The following is a 22482-nucleotide window of genomic DNA, read 5'->3' on the forward strand; positions in this document are numbered from 1 at the left end:
CGGGTGGGGGAGTCAGGCAGGAGTAAGACAGAGAGTTTTAGACACAAACAAGCTAATGAAGCATCTATGACAAGTTAGGCAGCTGGGCACAGGGAGTTTCTGCAACTATCTGGTTAATTCTTTCACAGTAATGTTCAGTGTAAACAGTTAGTCACATTGATACATCCTGTTACCTCTCCAGTTATTATTACATGTGATTCCAAACTGCATATAATATCAACCTCTGTTTCCTGCTATTCGTGACAAGTCATTCCTTTCTGTGAATCAAATTCTTCTTTAGTTTCTGCCACCCTTTGACTTTCAGTATATACATTTATACTTCATTCTCTAAGTTATGATATAGTATGTCCTACTGGAATAAATTCTTTTTTGTCAATGGGCCAGATCTGGCATGTGCACTTCTGATGCAAACCTTCACGTGACTTTTACAGTCACTTGAATATTAATGAGATTTTTGATTTTCATTAAACATTTTTGTTAACAACTGGTTATACAATATAAATGTTTGAGGCAAATGAATAAAATGATTACAAGGAGTGCTTCAATTAGTTTGAGATTTTTATTCAAAACAATGCACACCACTTCCCAAGTCTAGGTGTAATTGAGGATAGAATTTGAAATCCTTTGTGAATAACTTTATACATCCTGATTCATATTAATAGTCAATGAGATTGCAAAACAAAGACCAATACAAAACTGAAACCTATATCATACTGTATGCTGTTATGTTATTAAATAACACATTTTAAAATAGTTGTTTGAAATCTAAAAGAAAAAACCATGAGAGCACAAAAATTAGATGGGAAAAGTGAAAATTTATGCCTTTTGAGAAATCTTTATCAAAGAACAATTTGACAGTCTTATTTTAACTTGTGTTCTTTGCACTGAACCGAAGTATTTCAGTGCATGGGAGGGGAAATGTGATGGGAGGAAGAATTCAGAACACTGATTTAGACCCTTATAAATTTGTGCATCCCCTCTCTTTGAAGTTTTAAATTTATTTTTGAACTGAGAAGAGGAGATTAAAGCACTGACTGAGGCATTAATCCAGCTATTGATTTTTTAGCTTTGATGAGTCTATAAGCTATTACCGTTTTGATATGTAAATACAAGAGAACGAGGACATGACAAACTATTACAGTCATTTTTATTAATATCCAACCTTCAGTGACTGCAAACACAAAGATCAGGATGAAATTAATGGATGGTCTGCATGTGGAAAGACTGCTGGATCTCATCCTAAAGTGATAACCAAGAGATTGTAAATAATATAAATAACTGGGCCAACTCCTAAATCCACCTTATTCAGTTTTTACTTAGTCCTTACTCAGGCTAAACTTCTTTTTAATGAAAGTTTGCCTGAGTAAGGACGAATATAACTGCATGTTATGTGTGTGAAAATGTTTAACAAATAACAACTAAGATTACTGTTCCTGAAAAAGACTACAGAAAACAATATATTTTAAAATATTTTTTACTTTTTTTTTATTTCAATAGGATGACTTGTACTTAACATAGGACGTGCTTAACTCTCTCCTTAATCAGGGACATAACTGCCAAATGATGATGAAATTTATGCCTTAGGAGTAATTAATCTTTTGATATTGTTTTTTCTGGTTATTTTTCTTCTTGCCTTAATAAAACATTTGAAACAAACAAGCCAAAATAAAATAAAATAAAAGGCAAATGTGGGTTATAAATTGTCTTGGAGGACTCAGGGGCGGATGTAATAACTGAAACTACTTTTAACTTGTTTTTTGAAGCTATCTAGATTTCACACAGATGGTATTCATGACCATTTTAAATTTAATTTTACTTGTGTTAAAACATCTTAAAAATAAAAAATGTTTTTTAAAAATTGATTTTTATAGGCCTAATCCCTCTTTCAGTTAGACCTTTACAACTTGCTTGCACTGGTCTCAGAACTGAATTTGGCTTTAAGTATTTAATCTTCCACTGTACTGTATTGTAGAGTGAGCCCATGCTGTGCAGTGACCCTGTCAGATGTCACAAGCTAAGTAGGGTCAGATAAGCTAAGCAGAGTCAGGCCTGGTCAGTACTTGTGTGGAAAATCTAAGTGCTGCAGGCAGTGGTTTTAGGGATCCAATAGGTGGCAATCTTCCCTTTGAATCAATACTGAACCAATACCTTAGCATGGTGTTCAGGGGTGAGGAGCCATCACTGGGATGGGATGTAAATCAAATGTTCTGATCTATTGTGGTCAATTGTGGTCTAATGGCCTTTTTAGTAAAAGTAAGCATGTTAACCCCTGTGTATTGGCTCTGATAATTATATTCTGCCTTCCTAAAACCCCTGAAGTGTCAATTAACTAAGGAAGAGCTCTGTGTAGCTTGTAAAGCTTGAAAGCTTGTCTCTCTCACCAACAGAAGTAAGTCCAGTAAAACATATTACCTCATCTACCTTGTCTCTCTATGGTACTCTTCTTCAGTTTGCCATAAACTGCTGTGCCCTGTTAAATCCAGGCGGGTGCTGCATTACCTACCATTCCTTGCAGGGGTGTTGTGGGGCTTAATTAACTACACCCTTGGTATACACTTAAAATTTAGATCAACCTAGATGTGCTTCTCTGGTGCGTGAAAAATTCATACCCCTGAACACCATAGTTATGTCGACCTAATCACAGCTAGGTTGAGGCAACAATTCTTCTATCAACCTAGCTACCACCGCTAGGTGAGTTGTAAGGAGTTTTAATGTCAATGTAGGTAATAGATGCCACTGTAGCACGTATAGTGTAGACATGCCCTAAGGATCTGATTGTCCCCCTGACATTCGTGGGCAGACAGTATCATCTTAACATTACAATCCTTCTTTTTGATAGCGAGAGTCAGCTGTTTCCCTAGTATTGTGTCCCACATTCCCCTCTCCTGTGCATGTTTCTTGATAGGGTCCAAGATCTGAGACTGAGAAGCAGGAGACTCAGAGACCAAGTCAGGAGGACATGCATCATCATTCTTTTAACTCACAGGGAATCAGTGGAGATAGTAATACTGGCTGAGGCTGCATTCATTTCTGATAGGTTTCAGAGTAGCACCCGTGTTAATCTGAATCAGCAAAAAGAACAGGAGTACTTTTGGCACCTTAGAGACTAACAAATTTATTTGAGCATAAGCTTTTGTGGGCTACAGCCCACTTCATCGGATGCATAGAATGGAACATATAGTAAGAAGATATTTACACATACAGAGAACATGAAAAGATGGAAGTTCAACCACTCTGAAGACTGAAGCGCCACTAGGGGTGGCTAAAGTATGTTTGTGGCATCGAATCAGAGAGCCATGTGGGTCCTCAGGACTGTTTGCTCTCAGGAGAAGCCCTGTTAGCACTTTGGCCACGTTGATGAGTTGCTGGAGGAAGGAGTGATGCAACATGGACCTTTGTTTGTAAAGTATTTTGAGCCTAAGTTGAAAGACGTGCAAAGTGGCACTATGATATATAATCATTTTATTTGACTAAATCTGAATGTTTAATTCTTAAAGTGAGTATTTATAGAAAGCACAGACTTTACTGCTGTTTCGGAGACACTAGGATACAGGAACTGTTAGTGGTCTGCGCGTTCCTGAAAGGTAGACTTCCTATGGTGTTAAGTAATGCATAGTGGACATCAAGAAATGCAATTATCAAGGCCCACAAGAAAGAGTTTATCTCTTTGTGCCATAAAATATTTATGCATATAATGGCAACACATTCACAATGATACCTCCCAGATTAATACTTGGTTTAAGGTTGATGTTTGCTTCAGAATTCTGGTGTTGTATTTTCTCCACGAGTGAAACTGCTGAAAAATCACAAACTCTACTTTTACATTAATCCACTAGGCTTTGTAAACCGCACAAAGTTCATTATCACATCTTTGCCTTAAAATAGAGGGATCCTAAACTATATTAAAACTATGCCAAAGGGGGTTAAAAATGTTCAAGAAGACGGAGAAGTTTGAATCTGTTCAATGAAACTATCCCATTGTGCAAAACACATCAACTTATAACAACAGTGTGGTACTCACAGGCTTTCTGACATCTGGCAGGGTAATCCACAATGGAAAAACAATGGGGAAAACAGCAAGATACATGAACTGTTTGCGTAGGGTGTCAGGCCAGGCCAGGCTGAGAGGCTGCTCTTCATCATCATCTTCTGAATTCTGTCATAAAAATGGAAATGAATAGAAGGTAAATTGGGTGAATAAAGTCAGCGATCTCTTAGGAGAAAGTCATGCGAACTTCACACCTTGAAGAAAGACTCATTGGCTCCAGCTATATTACAACTATTGGGCTTGAATTGCCAGTGTTGATGCAGGAAGGTGCAAGCTGCACCAGCCTGTGCCCCAAAGGGTTCTACCCCTGAAGAAGGGCAGATTATGTTTACACTGCCAGGAGCCTACGCGATAGCAGCCAGGGCGGTGGAGCACTAAACTGCAGCTAGAGCATCACGTGAATCCTGCTGGCAAAGGTTGCCTGGGGATGCAATGAATCAGTGGCCCCTCCATTGCCAATGCTAGCCATTCTTTGGGATTGCACTGATCAGCTTCAGGCATCTTGGGAGAGTGGGGATGTAGCCCAGTGGGCTAGTTTACTTTATTATATTCACTGCTACTGTAGCCCAGTGGGCTAGCTCACCTTCATTATATTTACTGCTTTGCATTATATTCGGCAATAATGCGAGAAACCTACAGGCCCGTATCCTGTCAGACATTAGCTTCAGCAAGTTAGCATACTTATGTCTGGGACCTTTCACCTAGATAAATGGAACTAAAGCATAAGGTCCATGTATAACTGCGACCTTTAACATAAAGGATGCATTAAAGCAGGTCGGCATAGGGGCTTTCCTAACTTTCATACCCTTTTAAACTTAAGAGGTACACCACAACTTAGAACTTGGAAAGAACCAAAATAACTAGTTAGGACAGAAATAACAAATGTGATACCTAACCACAAAAGGGCCATGGTAACGAATTGATGTATATAATAAATTGAGATCACTGAAATACTAACCTATAAAGAAAAGATACTCCAACATTAGTGAGGTGAGGAAATACAAATAATAAGAAGGGAAAAATCCCCTACTGAATATGCATTGAACATAACGGCATCAGGGTAACATATATAAAAGTGGCATCCCAGCCTAGGGGCAACAGGAGAGAGAGATGTAGTCCTTGGGTGGTTCCAGAAAGATGGCCACTGGTGATGATGGGGAAGGTGATGCTAATGAGGAAGATGATGGCTAACATTTCAGGTTGTTCTACAAGGGATGATGTGAGTATATGGATGTGCAGATGTATGTTCTGTAGTATCTCTATCTTACTGAGTCTGGGGTCTTTGTAAGTGTACTAAATGTATTAATAAACTATATTTCCTCTATAGTTCCTATATTGTGAGTGTTGCAACTGTGCACATCAGGGTTCCCAACTATATAATAATTTAAATAATACTGGGCCTGATCTTGGGGCAAGAACCTGTCAACCCTCAAAGTGATAACTGGAGATTCTTATGTAATTAATATAATTAATCTAAGATCAGGCTACAGGGATTGTATTCACTTTGTGCCTCTGACATATCTCCAGACAGACTTCCACCACTGATTCCTCCATCCTGGGTTATACTGGGCAAAACCAGAGTAACCAAGGTCTGAATCAAGACCATCCATAATGTTTTGCCCTCTGAGCTTCCAGTAGCACATCAATTTTTTAGCAACTAACCAGCAGAACTTTAGGGAAAAACTTTCACCCACATGATGGATCTTCACTCCAATATTTTAATCTCTCTACACAAGATGGCCATAGAGTGTCCATGTTTGTTGTTTTTTGTTTGTTTTTACACCCTACTGTTAACTGGTTTTCAGCCACTTGTTTTACCACAGGATAAGCTTGGAGGGATGTCTCCTGTGACATAGGACCTTTATGGCTGGCCACATCACTTTTCCTGTTTCTCTGCCCTTCTTTCACTCCTCAGCATGCAGGTGACATCAGACCCTTTAGGACTGCCATAGAATGCCACTAATGGGCATGACCTAGACTACTTTGACACTTACATCTGTTTTCTGGCCTTTTTGCCCAAGAGGCCAAATTCATCCTTGGTGTAACTCAAAGAGGCGATGTCAATGGGGTTACACCAGATCCAATTTACACTGCTATGTAAGCCAACATAAAATTCAGCCTGAATGGTTCTGTCCCAGAAAGGGCCTGATCCAACCCCCCTGAATTCACTGGAAAGTCTCCCATTGAGTTCAGTAAGAGAAAGCCCAAAAAGCAATACACAGTATAAGTTGGAGTTTCCTCAGAGCATGCAGGATGTGCCTACTTTTAAAAGTCATTTTAAAAAGAGATTATAATTGAGATCTCAGACCTTTCTGAAAATTACATACTATTCTTCCAATACGTTTATACTGTGCTGAGGAACATTAACATCACCTTTCTATGAGTTAAGACCCTGTGTTAACAGTGCTTAGTTAAGGTTTTTAACAGTGCTGCAAGAGGCTGGTTTCAGAATCTACTTGATTTGGTTTGTTAATTGCACAGCTCTGTAATTTTTGGGTTTTATTAATAGTTCTGTTTCAAAATCCATTCCTAATTATCCAAATGTTTGGAAGGACTAGAAAATCATCCATTTGATTACTCTACAAGTAACTCAAGGTTGTCATCTCTATAAAGTGATCATTTAAAATGTTCCTATCAACACTAAGGGACAAAAAAACCTGATTCTGACTGAATTTTTCCCAGTTTTATATCTGTATCACTTCATTGACTTCACTAGAGTTTTGCCAGATTTACAAAGATACAATCAAGCCCATATCCACCATTCCCTCTTGATGTGTTCATAGATGCAGCTGCCTTACCAATTATACACACATGTTAAGAGAAGATCATATCTTGTTAGTCCCTATACTTCTAGAAATTCCCAACTAATCTGAGTGATTAAAAAAATGACAGTGAACTGGAGTGTCACAGGTATTTATCATGACAAGATTTTACAAACAGATATGGATACAATTTGTCACACTCTCGCCACAGAACGTTAAGCATCTGAACAGTTTAAGAGACTGGCGTGCCCTTTTATCTTTCTGTACACTGCCAAAGTAGACAGATGCTCAGCACTTCATTTCCATAATCTATGGCAGTTTGATCTCTTTAGAAAACCTATGCAGGTGCAAGACTACTTCCTTCAAACCAAATCTGTTCTCTCTGTCTCCAGATTCTGACAGAAGCAACTAGGGGTGCGGGAATCAGATGAGGCTAGATACCTAGCTTTGAAATAATGATTATTGAGGTAAAATAGGAGCACAAAAGAAGCAACTGAAAGGTTGCCTAGGTAACTCTTTCTGAGTGGCCTGGGTATATTTCAAGCAGCAGACTCAGCAGGAATAAACCTCCATAAACATTAGTTTCAAAAACAGCACTGAATGACTAAGTATTTTCTGAATTATCATATTTAGAGATTAGCTGAGAGTAATAGTCCTCTTTAATCATTGTAACTTTGTACATATATTGATATGTATATGGACACACACACACATTTGTAGAACATGCAGATGTTAAACACACAATTCGTGTATGCAGTACTGTCCATTCTGATCATATGCCTTTTGATTCTGATCTTTCTTCTGTGTAAATGAGAACTAACTCAACTGGCAATGCAATTACTCATGATTTATCCAAGTATTGATGAGTTCAGAATGAGACCCATTGTTGTCTTACATGGGCATAGAAAATATCACAAACTTTGAAACGTCAGAAGCTCACCACATAATTCTACAGAGGGATGGAAAGGAGGCTAATTATAGTGACAAATTTGGAGCTGGTGACGTGAAGAGCGAGTTATCTGAACTAAATCAAAGCCTCTTCAATTCAAAACAAAAGCTTTTATTGTTTGCACATACTGGGAAAACAGTGTCATTTTATTCTCTGGTTTCTCTTCACCAGGTTTTAGGCACAAGTCTGCAGTTTATGTGGCAAAAAATTTAAAACTCACAGTTATAAAAAAAAAATACAATGACCCACAAGGCAACCACATGACACTGTGAATGGCTATGGAATTATGAACAGGTGGCAGCTTCTGTAATTCTGCATGTGACTCTGGGTTCTAAACAGAGATTTTGCAGATACTGTAGTAAAGAAAAAGGGAAGCATACACTACAATTGGTTGCAGGTCTCTCATTCTGGTGACAATACTTAGCAGAAAGATATTGTACACATCACAAGTAATTACCACCATTCTAGGTCTGAATTCTGCCCTTAGTCATATGCATACCAGTTCCACTGGCAATAACGGAAGCTGTGCATACATAATAGCAGGCACAATTTGGTTTTTAAGGTCTAATCTTTCATTTCTAACTTGCAAGAATAAAGGATGCAGAATCAGGGCTTGATTTGCAGAGTTAATGAACTCCAACAACTCACATTGAAATCAACAGAAGCTGAAGATGTTCAGCATCTTTGAAAATCTGACTCATGGGGAAAAGCAACACTGAGTTACCCACAAGAGTCTGGAGTGGAGAAAAGGAAAAAAACCCACCATGCCTCTGAGACAGTATAAGTGTTACACTCAGAGTCAACTCATCCAGAAGCAAACTAGAGAAATACAACCTAGATGGAGCTACTATAAGTTGCTTCAGAGAGCAGCCGTGTTAGTCTGTATTCGCAAAAAGAAAAGGAGTACTACTATAAATTGGGTGCATAACTGGCTGGAAAACCATTCCAGAGAGTAGTTATCAGTGGCTCACAGTCATGCTGGAAGGACATAACAAGTGGGGTCCCGCAGGGATCAGTTCTGAGTCCAGTTCTGTTCAACATCTTCATCAATGATTAAGATAATGGCATAAAGAGTACACTTATAAAGTTTGTGGTTGATACCAAGCTGGGAGAGGTTGCAAGTGCTTTGGAGGATAGGATTAAAATTCAAAATGATCTAGAGAAACTGGAGAAATGGTCTGAAATAAATAGGATGAAATTCAATAAGGACAAATGCCAAGTACTCCACTTAGGAAGGAACAATCAGCTGCACACATACAAAATGGGAAATGACTGTCTGGGAAGGAGAACTGTGGAAAGGGATCTTGGAGTCAGAGTGAATCACAAGCTAAATATGAGTCAACAGTATAACGCTGTTTAAAAAAAAGGAAACATCGTTCTGGGATGGATTAGCAGGAGCGTTGTAAGCAAGACACGAGAAGTCATTCTTCCGCTTTACTCTGGGCTGGTTAGGCCTCAATTGAAGTATCGTGTCCAGTTCTGGGCGCCACATTTCAGGAAGGATGTGGACAAATTAGAGAAAGTCCAGAGAAGAGCAATAAAAATGATTAAAGATCTAGAAAACATGAGGGAAGATTGAAAAAATTGGTTTTGTTTAGTCTGGAGAAAAGACGACTGGGGAGGTGGACATGATAACAGTTTTCAGGTACATAAAAAGTTGTTACAAGGACAAGGGAGAAAATTTTTTATCTTGAGTCTCTGAGGATAGGGCAAGAAGCAATGGGCTTAAATTGCAGCATGGGCAGTTTAGGCTGGACAATAGGGAAAAAATTCCTAACTGTCAGGGTGGTTAAGCACTGGAATAAATTGCCTAGGGAGGTTGTGGAATCTCTGTCATTGTAGATTTTTAAGAGTAATGTAGACAAACATCTGTCAGGGATGATCTAGATAATACTTAGTCCTGCCTTGAGTGCAGGGGCTTGGCTAGATGACCTCCTGAGATCTCTTCCAGTCCTACAATTCTATTATTCAATGATTCTAGGAGTGAAATAACTCAAGCTAGACCAGTCAGAGATGTCGTAATATTTCTGAATTAAAACCATCTGTGGGATACATTTTTGTGGGAGTATTTTCAAGTGTAAATGGATTTCCGTGTCCTTACTAAAATTCCTGGTTTTTAATAATTAACAATGAAACTTCATTTTGATAATCCTTGGCTGCCTGTATGATCAGAAGTCAATGTGCCAGTCTAACAATACTAAGTATATTTCCCTCATGAAATGACAAGAAAGAAATAAAGCAAGTAGGACAAAAAGATTCATTGTCTGGTGAAATTCAGTTGAGAAAAATGTAAGCTGATACCAATCTAGCACAAAGGGCACTGCCAAGGAAGAATGCTAAAAAGATACATTTGTGAGTGTTGTGAAGTACTTAGATATTTTCATTGCCTGGATTCCTAAACCCAGCCTAATAACAACTGCAGTTGCACAGAGGTCAGGTTAAGGTTAGGTTGAAAATCAGGCCATACGTGTGTAAAGGTCCATCTGTCCATACAAATATACATTTGTGTAAACAGATGGATGTGCCCACGAATTTTGCTGGAGCATTTTAGAGGCCTTATTTGAAAATGTGGATCAGAATATGCCAAGGAAAATATAACTATACATGTTATGAATAGAACTAATTCTTTAGTATTCTAGATAACCATCAGAATATATTTATACTATTCTTTTCAAACTGACTGCCTCAGTGAACTGTCAGTGAAGAGAATAACTTACCATTATATTCTTTATAGTATTCCCCATTAAACTTATTATACTGTGACAGGTATTAAATAAGTGGGGTATTTTTATTAAGAAATGTGTGAACTTGCTACAGTTGTTCATAAAACAGTAACTGTACCAAAGATATTACACGAAAAGGTAATTTGTGTGGTTTACTTGCTACACTAATCTTAATCGTCTCACTATTCTTTTGTGCTATGCTCCCTGCCCTCTCTGCCTGCATGCTATATTCACCTGTTTTCTCTCATCTTATACTTAATAAATTTTTTGGAGTAGGGACCATCTTTTTTATGTGTGCATGAACAGTGCCTAATACAATGGGCCCAGATCCCTGACTGAGCTTCCAGGTCAGTGATCTCCAAACTGCGAGGTATGGAGAAACATTTGGGGAGCATGGCAGGGCCCTGCCCTGCCCCCATGGGGGGCGGGGAGAGAGTGCTGGCCAGCCCCACTCTGCCCCCAGCTCTGCTCCGGCCCCACCCCCAGCTTGGGCCCCTGAACACAGTCCCCGGCTCGCGCTGGCAGCTCTGGCCCCACGCCCAGCTGTGGCTCCTGATCACAGTTTCCTGGGGGGGGAGAGAGGGAGCAGGGGGAAGGCATACAGCTTCCATTATGGGTAAGGAGGGAGGGGCGACGGAAAAAGTTGGGGGACCACTGCTATAAGTGCTACCGCAATACATATAAATAAATAAATAAATAAATAAATAAAAATGTATTGAGAACTACACTAGACAGATATCCCCTTTACAAGTTATATTGTGGGTCAGTAGGGTATTTTTGCAACAAAAAAATTCAAGTTTTTATTTTACAGAAATGAAGGTTGAGAAAATAATTTTGGAACGTGTCTCATATTTTAATTTCCACAATAAATTTACTTTCAATACTGTCTTTTGAGATGCTCTCTCTAAAGTCTGAGTCTGGTTTTTCTAGACTTCAGGTCTTGCATGTATCACATTACTATAAATGAAAATGACACTCTCCTCTAACTTCAGTAGCTTTTTCTTCACTGTAACTCCTCAGACACCATGTCCTATTAGTTTACTCATAATCAGGCCATTTCTGAGAAAACTATAGAGTGATAAGTAATGACTGTATGACTCACAGCATTTCAACAATGCCAACAGATGGTGACATTTCATCAGTAACTCTTTTGTTTATAACCAACAGATTATACCGATTCCCATCTGCCAAAATCATCGTATATTCACTGCTTCTAGCAAACAGCAGAGAAGAATTGTCTGTTTAGAGGTTTATGCTCAAAATATATTACTCAGGAAAAACAGCTGTTCATCGAGTAGTGCGTCTGAAACTGCATTTTATTTTGGATGTAAAAAAGTCTGAAAAACAAATAAAATAACCCACCCCAAAATTTATCAGTGTTTCCAAGTGTGAAAATACTTATTAACTGCTTACAATAAATTGAATAAAAATTGTAATAATTATAATAATTAACTGCTTAAATAAATACATCTTATAACAGGTATCTCATATGAGTTAAAAATATTAAGTTTTGAGGCTCATTATATTGCCCAAAATTAGACAAGGACTATATATTTTTATTTTTGTGCTTTTCTCCTGTATACTGATTCCTGACACAGATAATCAGCACAGAATTAGGATCAGGTTTCCAGTGAAAATGGTAAAGAGGCAGACAGGGACCATTTATGATTCCCTTTGATCATGCTGAAGGATAGATATCATACCATGTGTAAGAGTGTTCCTACCCATTTTCTGCTTCTTAGTGTTGCAAAAGACTGACGTGGCTATTTGTTTCTAGACAGTGGACACCACCCATCAGCATGAACTTTCTTTATGAGGGTATTAAGATAAAAATAGAATGACATCTCAAAATGTTGCCTGCCTCAAATTGATATCTTATTGTTCAATGTTAAGATCTACTTTTGTTCTTCAAAAAAGCAAATCTCAGGCTATTTTATGTCCTCATCGAGACAGAGAGGGAGGACAGCTAAGTGGATTAGAGTGCTAGTCTCGGTCTCAAGTCTGCTCCACCATAGACTTTCTGGATGATCTTGGGCAGATTACTTAGCCTCTGTCCCCCAATTCTTCATCTGTAAAATGGGAGGATTATAATACTTCCCCCTACTTAACAGAGGTGTAGTAAGGCTAAATAAATTAAAGTTTGTGAGGTGCTGAGTTCCTACAATAACTGTGGCCATATAAATACCTAAGACAGAAAGAAGAGCAACCTTTCTTTGTGGAATCATGTGGCAAAAATTCAAGTTATGCTACCCTGTACCTATTTCTTCTTAGGATACATGCCATTTACATAGGTAACTAACATTAATGGTAAGGGTCTATGTCAATCCTCCATGTACTGTGAAACCACCAAGAGGAGGTGAGATTTCTTTGGCTGGATTTTATGCTGATAAGGAATATGTGGAAAAAAAAGAAAGGAGTACTTGTGGCACCTTAGACACTAACAAATTTATTTGAGCATAAGCTTTCATGAGCTACAGCTCACTTCATCGGATGCATTTGGTGGAAAAACACTGAATGCATCCGATGAAGTGAGCTGTAGCTCACGAAAGCTTATGCTCAAATAAATTTGTTAGTCTCTAAGGTGCCACAAGTACTCCTTTTCTTTTTTGTGAATACAGACTAACACAACTGCTACTCTGAAGGAATATGTGGATGATTTTTAACCCATATGCCATTACTGCAATCTGTACAACTTCCAGGTCTACTGTTGGAATCCTGGGAAACTAGAAAATCCTGAATTTGTACCCATTTATTTCCCTCAAAGTTATGCTGCAGCATTCACTGGTGGGTATGGAAAGAGACACGTAGAGTGCTGTATTACAAACTATGCTCAGCAGGCCTGCAAATGGAAATAACAGTCATAGTGATCTGGAGATGCAACTGATGACTAAGCCCGTCTTGTAGCCTCTTTCCCACTGTCCTATTTTTCAAAAAAAGGGGAAAAAAAAAGGTGTACAGCAGAAAAAATGTAGAACACATCAATAAATAGGCTTGGGAATACAATGATCAATCCCATTTTATGGCAGTGCAACAATCTCTAAGTTACATAAAAGTTAAGGTGACAAGAGAGATCTGTGCAATTATTTCAGGCTCAAAGAAAAGGCAAAGAAGATTTTCAGGCAGCAGAAAATATATGCTTACTGATCAAAAGAATATCAGGCACTTTGGGATATATTATTACCTTTCAACAAAGGCTTTTGTCATCTCTTCCCCTTTCTTTCCCAAACTGAAGCATTTAAAATATTTTGGGAAACACATCCAGTGACTGAGAATACGCCTATAGATTCAAATCACACTAATTTGATGAAAAGGATCACACATTCCTTGGAAGGGAATAAATGCCACAGACAAAAGCTTTGTCCTGAAATGCACTAACCATGTACTGCTCTTTGGTGAAGAAAGCTAAATCCACTTTACCACAGTTGCTCAAGTAAGCTGTTTAGTAAGCACAGTGAAAACACTGAAGGCTTAGTGATGTGTTCTCATTGCATCCAAGGTGCCTTTTCTTTTCATGAAAAGTTATCTTTGAGATGGTTGGCATATATAAGTTTTCCAATTAGGTTTCCATGGAAACTGGTGAAAGTGTGTGTGTGTGTGTGTGTGTGTGTGCGCGCGCGCGCGCGCGCGAAGCGGGAGGAGAAGGTGTTAACTTGAAATTGGATGTTATTTTTAGGAAAGCCACAGGTTATAATGATTACAGCTGAAGCGGCTTAATCAAATACTTGTTAAGGGGGTCAGGGAGGGAGAACTTTCAGAAAGATCATTTCTCTATGTGGTAACCTGTAAATTATTTAATGAGATACCATCACTTCCTTCTAGTCCTCTTTTCATTTTGTCAGACATGCTCAGTACTAAGCTAGAAATATACCGTTTTATATAATAGAACTTTCTCCTTCATGGAAATCTGTTAAAGGTCAAAAGGATAGATACAATAACTAGGACTAAATCCAAAGTAAGATGGAATACATTGCAAGAGGGAAGAAAGCACAAGTTGGCCAGGACAAAAAAAGGAACATTTTACAGATTGAATTAGAAAAAAAAATTATCCCAGTGTATTTTTTTCCCTCTCAAGAGGGCTGAACCAGCACTCACCGAAGTCAATAGGAGTCATTCCTTTTGACTTTAGTGGGACTTGGATTGGACCCAACATTAATATAACTGGCTTGGATTGGTGGACAGGGCTACAAGGGAAGGCCTCTCAAGACTCCTGCAAGCAGTGACAGAATAAGCAGAGATCCAGGCTTATTCCATGGATTGGAGCCCTGGTCTGGTAAGAGATCCAGCAGAAGTTAGATCCTCTGCTGGAGAAAACTGGGGTCAGGAGGTGAGAATTTGAAGATGGGACTGGGAAGAAAGGAAGGAGCAAGAGACTGAGGATGGGGAAGAGAGAAAGATGAATGAGGAAGACAAGAGAGAGAAAAGAAAAGGAGTACTTGTGGCACCTTAGAGACTAACAAATTTATTAGAGCATTAGCTTTCGTGAGCTACAGCTGACTTCATCAGATGCATTTGATGAAGTGAGCTGTAGCTCACGAAAGCTTATGCTCTAATAAATTTGTTAGTCTCTAAGGTGCCACAAGTACTCCTTTTCTTTTTGCGAATACAGACTAACACGGCTGCTACTCTGAAAAGAGAGAGAAAGACGGTCTGAAGTAGGGTGAAATTCATCTAGCCTTCTACAAGTGGTTAATAGGCCTTGTGCTTGCACTCTTCATAGGAGTGAATTTCAACCAGAGTGTACAACACTAAAAAAAAAAAAAAAAAAAACAAGAGAGGGAAGGGAGGAGAAATTAGACTCAGGAAAAAATGTACCCAAACAAAAGAAAACAAAAAGAAAAGAAAGGGGGGGGGGAGACTAGGGAGAAGGAAAAAGGAAAGGGAAAGAAGGAAGAAAAAACAGAGGGGTGTCAGACAGAGTTATCTTTTTAAAATAAAGTGTAATTTCAAAATGTTATAAAATAAATTAAAAAAAATTTTCTTTGCTCCTCCAGCTTTAGTCTCCGATCACCCTAAGCAGCCCCTGTTCTCTTCTTTGCTGGGAGACCTTTGCTCATTGTTTTAATTTAAAAACAAGTGTTTGTAAACAAGAAGAAAGAGCTTATCTATAGACACTTCTGGGGCTGGTATATGGAAAACGATAATTCCAGTATTTAGATTGTGGATGCATTTCACTTCAGATAAATGTGCATCAAATACAGAACTTCACAATATTATGTTTCTGATCTAGAGATTTAGATTGAGCTATCACAATTTGGACTAATGAAGGCTAAAATTTCCAGAAATGAGACCCTGTGTATTCTTGACATGGGAACTGAACAACAGAAATATGATATGGTAGGCACAAGACAGAAGATAATTAGTTTCCCTTGCAGATCTTGCCGGCTCAGAATGCAAATAGGCTATGATAACGTTCCATAATCCAGTTTCTGGCAGTAAAATTATATCCTGAGCACACTTGTTCCCCAGCCATCAGTTTTCAGGACAGTGGTTTTCTCCTGAAGGCAAATGTGGGGCTTGATCCTTCAAGGTGGAAAATGCCTCTGACACCCTCAGTTGCTGTACCAGATGACTGGCAGATAGCTAATGTAACACTCATTTTTTAAAATGGCGCCAGAAGCAGTTCTGGTAATTACAGGCTGGTAAGCATAAAGTACCAGGCAAATTGGTTGAAACTATAGTAAAGAAAAGACTATCAGACATACAGATTAACACGATTTGTTGGGGAAGAGTCAACACGGCTTGTGTAAAGGGAAATCATGCCTCACCAATCTATTAGAATTCTTTGAGAGGGTCAGCAAACATGTGGAAAAGGGTGATCCACTGGATATAGTGTACTAGGACTTTGAAAAGGTATCTCACCAATGGCTCTTAAGCAAAATAAGCTATCATGAGATAAGAAGGCAGGTCATCTCATGGATCAGTAACTGGTAAAATGACAGGAAACAAAGGGTAGGAATAAATGGTCACTTTTCAGAATGGAGAGAGGTAAATAGTGGTGTCCCCCAGGGATCTGTATTGGAACCAGTGCTATTCAGCATATTCATAAATGACCTGGAAAAAGGGGTAAACAGTGAGATGTCAAAGTTTGCAGATGATACAAAATTGCCCAAGATAGTTAAGTCCAAATCAGACTGCAAACTGTTATGAAGGGACCTCACAAAACTGGGTGTTAGGGCAACAAAACAGCAGCTGAAATTCAATGTCAATAAATGCAAAGAAATGCATACTGGAAAACATAATCTGAACTACACATGCAAAATGATAGGGTCTATGTGAACTGTTACCACTCAAGAAAGAGATCTTGGAGTCATTGTGGATAGTTCTCTGAAAGTATCTCCGCTCAGTGTGCAGCAACAGTCTAAAAAGCTAACAATGTAAGGAACAATTAGGAAAGGGATAGATAATAAGACAAAAAAAAATCATAATGCCACTATAATAATCCATGGAACGCTTACACCTGGAATATTGCATACAGTTCCAGTTGCCGAAGTGGAAAAGGGCACAGACAAGAGCAACAAAAATGATTAGGTGGATGGAAAAGCTTCCATATGAGGAGAGATTAAAAAGACTGGGACTGTTCATCTTAAAAAGGAGACAACTAAGGGTGGGGGGATATGATGGAGGTCTATAATACCACAAATGGTGTGGATAATGTGAATAAGTAAGTGATATTTACTCTTTCAAATAGCACAAGAACCAGGGGTCCCCAATGAAATTAAAAGGCAACATAGTTTTAATGTTCCTTAAAACAAACATAAGGAAGTACTTCACACAAAGCACAGTCAACTTGTGGAACTCATTGCCATAGGCCAGAGTTGTATTGTGAAGGCCAGAATTATAACTGGATTTAAAAAGGAATTTGATAAATTCCTGGAAGCTAGGTCCATCAATGGCTATTAGCCAATGTGGTCAGAAACACAAATGAATGCTCTTGTCCTTAAACCTCTGACTGCCAGATGCTGAGTCTAGATGATAGGGGATGGATCATTCCATAATTGCTCTGTTCTGTTCATTCCCTCTGAAGCATCTGAACACAGTTGGAAGACAGAATACTGGCCTAGATGTACCACTGGTTTGATTCAGTATGGCCATTTTTACATTCTTATCAAGATTCTTTGTGAGGGGCAATTGCCCCTTTTACATAAAATTGCACCTTAATTTTCACTCTGCCCCCCACTCTTTTTACTTCCCATATCCTTTTTTCTGCCTCTCCTCTTCATCATCTCCTACTCTTCACTGAGTTTTCCTTCCACTCTACTCAAAGCCTGTCTTCCCCCTTCTGTCTGGTCTGTGCTACTTTCCCAGCATTGACTGGGCACTCCAGGAAGACCTGTTCCTTCTTCCTACTCCTTAGCTTTAGGGTAGTACTGCAGTTAGGCCCAGCTAGGACAAATATTCCAACAGTGTTTGAGCCAAAGACAAGCAGGGGTATCTTTGACAAAGGTCAATGTGCAAAAAAGAGAATTAGTGTTTATCCGATTCTTACAGAAGCATTTTCATGTTATGACAATCATAAAAAAACAGAACAATTTTTTAAAATTCCAGCTTATATGGAATTTATATTTATACAAACATATTTTTATGGATAATTAGCAGTGACTGTTTCAAGTGGCAATCACTAGAAAAGAAGAAAAGTAGAGAGACTGTGGAAATGGTGCCAGGAAAGACTGCCTCAAAATGTAACTGGTAGTATTTATAGATTCATAAATTTCAAGCCAGAAGGGACCATTGTAATCATCTAGTCTGACCTTGTAGCATGTATCTTTTAGAAAAACATCCTATCTTGATTTAAAAATGGTCAGTGATGGAGAATCCACCACAATTCTTGGTAAATTGTTCCAACGGTTAATTACTCTTAGTGGTAAAATTTTACACCTTATTTCCATTCTGAATTTGTCTATCTAGCTTCAACTTCCAGCTGTAGTCCAGCTGAGTGGTGACAAAGGCATGAATAACTGAGGCCAGGTCACTGTCTAGTTGCTCTCTGCCTGTGCAAGTGAACCCCTAAAACTTTTCTTCCAGACTGAAGGAGCTGAAGGTGCAGATCCTCACACAAAAGTTTTTTTTTCTCCTGTTGATAATAGCTCATCTCAACTATTAGCCTCTCACAGTTCGTATAATAACTTCCAACTTATCTATCTATCTACCTATCTATCTACATGTTCCATTCTATGCATCCAATGAAGTGAGCTGTAGCTCACAAAAGCTTAAGCTCTAATAAATTTGTTAGTCTCTAAGGTGCCACAAGTACTCCTGTTCTTTTTAAACATAAAGTAAACCATGGTATGAACTTCAATGCCAAGAATTGCTTTTTACGGGGTTTTCTCTCTCCATAGTGCCTTGAGCTGTAGGTTCAGGTCTAAGAGCATGAAACAGTAAGATCCTATTTGGTAAAAGCCAACTCACTAGCTTTCCAAAATAGTGAAAACAGGCAGGAATATGTTTATCAGGGTAAAGAAAAAGAGAGAGAAAGAAAATAAAAGACAGTAACCTCTTCAATTCCATGGACAATATTTCCATTTTGCACTGGTCCTGAACCATCGTTTGGTGGTGTTACTTCAACTTCCACTTTTGCAGTATTTGGGAGTTCAATTTTTTCTGTAACATCATCCATAAATGGGAAAAAAACAGAACAAAGAAACAGATAACAAATCTGTTAGTGACACTGCACTTATATTTCAGTCTATTTGAATTATCAAGTGTTACTAGTGAACTGTTTACCTTTATATATATACACACACATATATAAAAAATAAAAGATGAGAGAGAAAAATTCTGGCCTTGTTACACTGGTTCAAACCCATGGAAGCTATAGATGTAATTTAGAGACAAATTTTGACCTTTGGGAGCTTTGCCTGAATAAGGATTGCAGGATCTATTAAAAAACTGATTGCGTTTTAGAAATGTTCTTTTTAATGTTTACATTCTTAATTGCAACTTAAGAACTCTTTACTCATGCAAAAATCTTACTAAATCCATGGGAAGTCTAACACTTTTGAGTCAAAACTGACATTAAATCATTTTATCAGCAAGTAATAAAATGTAGGATGCTGCACTGGCAGATAGACAGATGGATAAACTCATAAACAGCTGCAGAAACTTAACTAATGAACTTTGTCCATCTGTCGTTAAGAAAGCTGGAGTTTTGTCACAGCTATCATGAAAGTCGCAGATTTTGTGACTATCATGTGGTTTTTGAAATATATTTGTCTTCTGAATAATAGCTAATGATGGATGGTAAAATGTTACTAGACCACCAAGAGCTTCAAAGGTAAACCTTGGGCTGGTCAGCAACTGTGATGACACAAGGGCTAGATCAGTGGGCTTTTGGCAAAACTGTCATCTCCTCAATGGGTCATAATTTTGCTCACAGGTTAAAATAAAAAATAACTTTTCAAAATATGGAGACCATGACTCAATTTCTAAATATTGTTTCTGGAGTGGCAATTCCTATCTTAAGAACTATTCACTTTTATCATCAGATATTCATATACTTTTTATTTGCACTAAAAATGGAAAAAATAAAACAATGCGCAGGACTTTCAATACTTCTACAAAGGAAAGGTCTGATCCTGCAGTTGTTGGTGAGGTAAATGGGAGAGAGTAGGGACTGCAGGATCTGGCCCTATTTTTGTGTAATGCAATTCCTTTCCCCATGATCATCCAAGGAATCTTCTAAACAATAGGCATGTCAAAATTTCAGCTGTTATTATTAGATAAAGATGGTAATGGCCAGAAATGCTTGAACAATCAGAAGTCATGAGGAAGTGCCTCTAACAACAGCTGACACAATAAGATGTATTTTATCTGATGTTGCTGTACAAAGAAGTAAATATAGCTGTGTGGCTGCATTACTGCTGCACTCAGATTCTTCCTGAATTAAAATCTGAGATCACAGCAGCAGTGCAGAGTGCACTATATCTGTGATTATTTAACTGCTTGCAAGGTATTTTCCTCAGCATTATGCTATATTAACAGAGTATTCCATCCAATTGCTTGACTCAGTGTCAAAGTGCATCTAGATATAGAGTGAGGTCATGGAAGTGTCAAACTGATCCCATTTTTACCAGATACATTTGATCGTTTTTTGTATTTTTTTCCCACTGCAATGAACATTAAGTGGTAAAGCAGTGGCTAAAAGAAACGAGAAGGTGACTTAAGTTGTTGTTGTTTTAACAATGTATAAGTTTTGAGCTGAATATTCTTTGTGAAAAACAGAGTAAATGGGGTTTCTGTAGTGGGTATACACAGGGCTGGGAAGGATGGATTTTTTCCAATTCATAGTCCGGATATGAAGAAGCTGTGCAGCAACTCTGCAGCTGCCATGGCAGACTGCAGGTAACAGTAGCCCACTATACAACTAGTCCACAAACCTTTTGGCTAGTGGATCAGCAGTTTGTGCAAACCTACCAACCACAAGCCTGCTCCTCGTGTGGCCCAGCCCCAATATTTTCCCCATAGGAAAGTTACCTTGCAGCAGTTCTCTGCAGCAGGCTACTATGAACCCTCATTGCAATTTCCCCCTTGCACAACAGAACCATTACTATCAAGGTTTGCGTGCCAATGTAAGATAGGCAGGATTTGCCTCTGACAGATCAAATTGCTCCCAGCAACAATCATAATACCGCTCTGAGGGCAACATTTTGCTCTTAGATCCACACACTAGATCTCAAATCCAATATTCTATTCTCTTCTCCTGGGAAGTGTGGAGCTACATGTCCCACATAAAATGCACATTTATTTCAGGTGTATGAAAAATGTATATAAGTGTCTAAACTGCACACCTGGTGGATCTCAGTGAGTATTCTCCACATACCAGTGGAGAACCCAGTACCAGAGTCAAATGGCCTGGTAATGCTATAAATAAATAAAGCATCATTGTCAAAATTTGGCTCTTACTTACACCTGCCAAACATCAATGACATCAATGAGGTTCCAGGGGCATAACCGAGGATTGAATTTGTCTCCATACTTCTATCAATCTTATTTTAGCACATTTACAAAATTAGTGCTACATTCTTCTCTCCAACCTTGCACAACAGCTGTCTGGATGTTTTATTCTGCTTTCTCCTCACGCACAGAACTCCCATTCATGTCTATGGGGATTTCATGCACAATTCTTTAAGGAGTCAGAATAGAATACATGGATGAGAGAGGAAAATTTAGTCCTCTTTGGCTCAAATGACTGACTCTAATTGCCTATCAGAAATGACTGGGCCAAAAATCCAGAGTAAATATTGTAAATGCAGAATAACACTTGTATAGCTTGAATCTGACCCACTGTATGTAATAGTTCATTGGTCAAACTATGAGTCAAATTTTTCACTCAGTTATACCAATCCAACCCATTTGGAATTACAGGTGCTACACATCTCTGAAAATCAGGTTCCCATTTGGGAGTCCAGACATGGATTTAGAGGGCTAACTTCAGGCTCTCAAGTCTGAAAAAATGTAGGTTTATTTATTTTCTTGGGTAAATAAAGTAACACATAGCAAATATACCCCAAACAGTAAGAAATAATTCTGTACTCCTATACTTACCCGCATGATTAGTAGCCCCATTCCGTCTTTCGCTGTCTTCCACCTGGCACTTCTTTTTGGCAATCTTATGAAGGATTGAGGCCTTCTCTTTGAACTTTCCTAAAAGAAAACATCAACATTGTTCAAATGCAGCTATTCTGAGATGCTACATTTCTCTGTAATAGCTTCCAGCTTTTGCTCTATAAATCAAAACCAAGAATTAATTTCTATCCATCCTAAATAGATAGTTAACTCATTAAGTTAAGAATTTTAAAAGATGTTTGTTCATTCCCTAAAACTCAAAGACAATAAAAAATATTATTTTTCTGGTGATGCAGTCAATCAAGTTTGCATAACAAAAGTGCTAATATAAAAAATTAAAGATGAATTGCAAATAAATTAAAATGCTGTAAATAAAAAACACAATTTCTGGTTTGCTATAGGAACATAGGAATTGCCATAGTAGATGAGATCTGTGGT

General features: G+C 38.3%; 2 protein-coding genes across 5 annotated transcripts in view; one reads left to right on the top strand and one right to left on the bottom strand.

The window, feature by feature from the left end:
* The window catches only part of ACER2 (alkaline ceramidase 2), a 101454-nt gene extending 89660 nt beyond the window's left edge, over positions 1-11794 (top strand). The window contains exon 7 of the mRNA XM_038401713.2: positions 11650-11794. Within this exon, the coding sequence (XP_038257641.1) occupies positions 11650-11728 (79 nt within the window). The 3' untranslated portion in view covers positions 11729-11794. The remainder of the gene's footprint in view (positions 1-11649) is intronic.
* The window catches only part of SLC24A2 (solute carrier family 24 member 2), a 157358-nt gene that overhangs the window by 14892 nt on the left and 119984 nt on the right, over positions 1-22482 (bottom strand). For all 4 annotated transcript variants that reach the window (XM_038401710.2, XM_038401708.2, XM_038401709.2 and 1 more), the window contains 3 exons: positions 22024-22122; positions 18974-19080; positions 4022-4156 (listed from right to left, as the gene is read on the bottom strand). In XM_038401710.2, coding sequence (XP_038257638.1) covers positions 4022-4156; positions 18974-19080; positions 22024-22122 — 341 coding nt within the window. The remainder of the gene's footprint in view (positions 1-4021; positions 4157-18973; positions 19081-22023; positions 22123-22482) is intronic.

Source organism: Dermochelys coriacea, chromosome 5 (genome assembly GCF_009764565.3).
Source record: "Dermochelys coriacea isolate rDerCor1 chromosome 5, rDerCor1.pri.v4, whole genome shotgun sequence".
Lineage (NCBI taxonomy): Eukaryota > Metazoa > Chordata > Testudines > Dermochelyidae > Dermochelys > Dermochelys coriacea.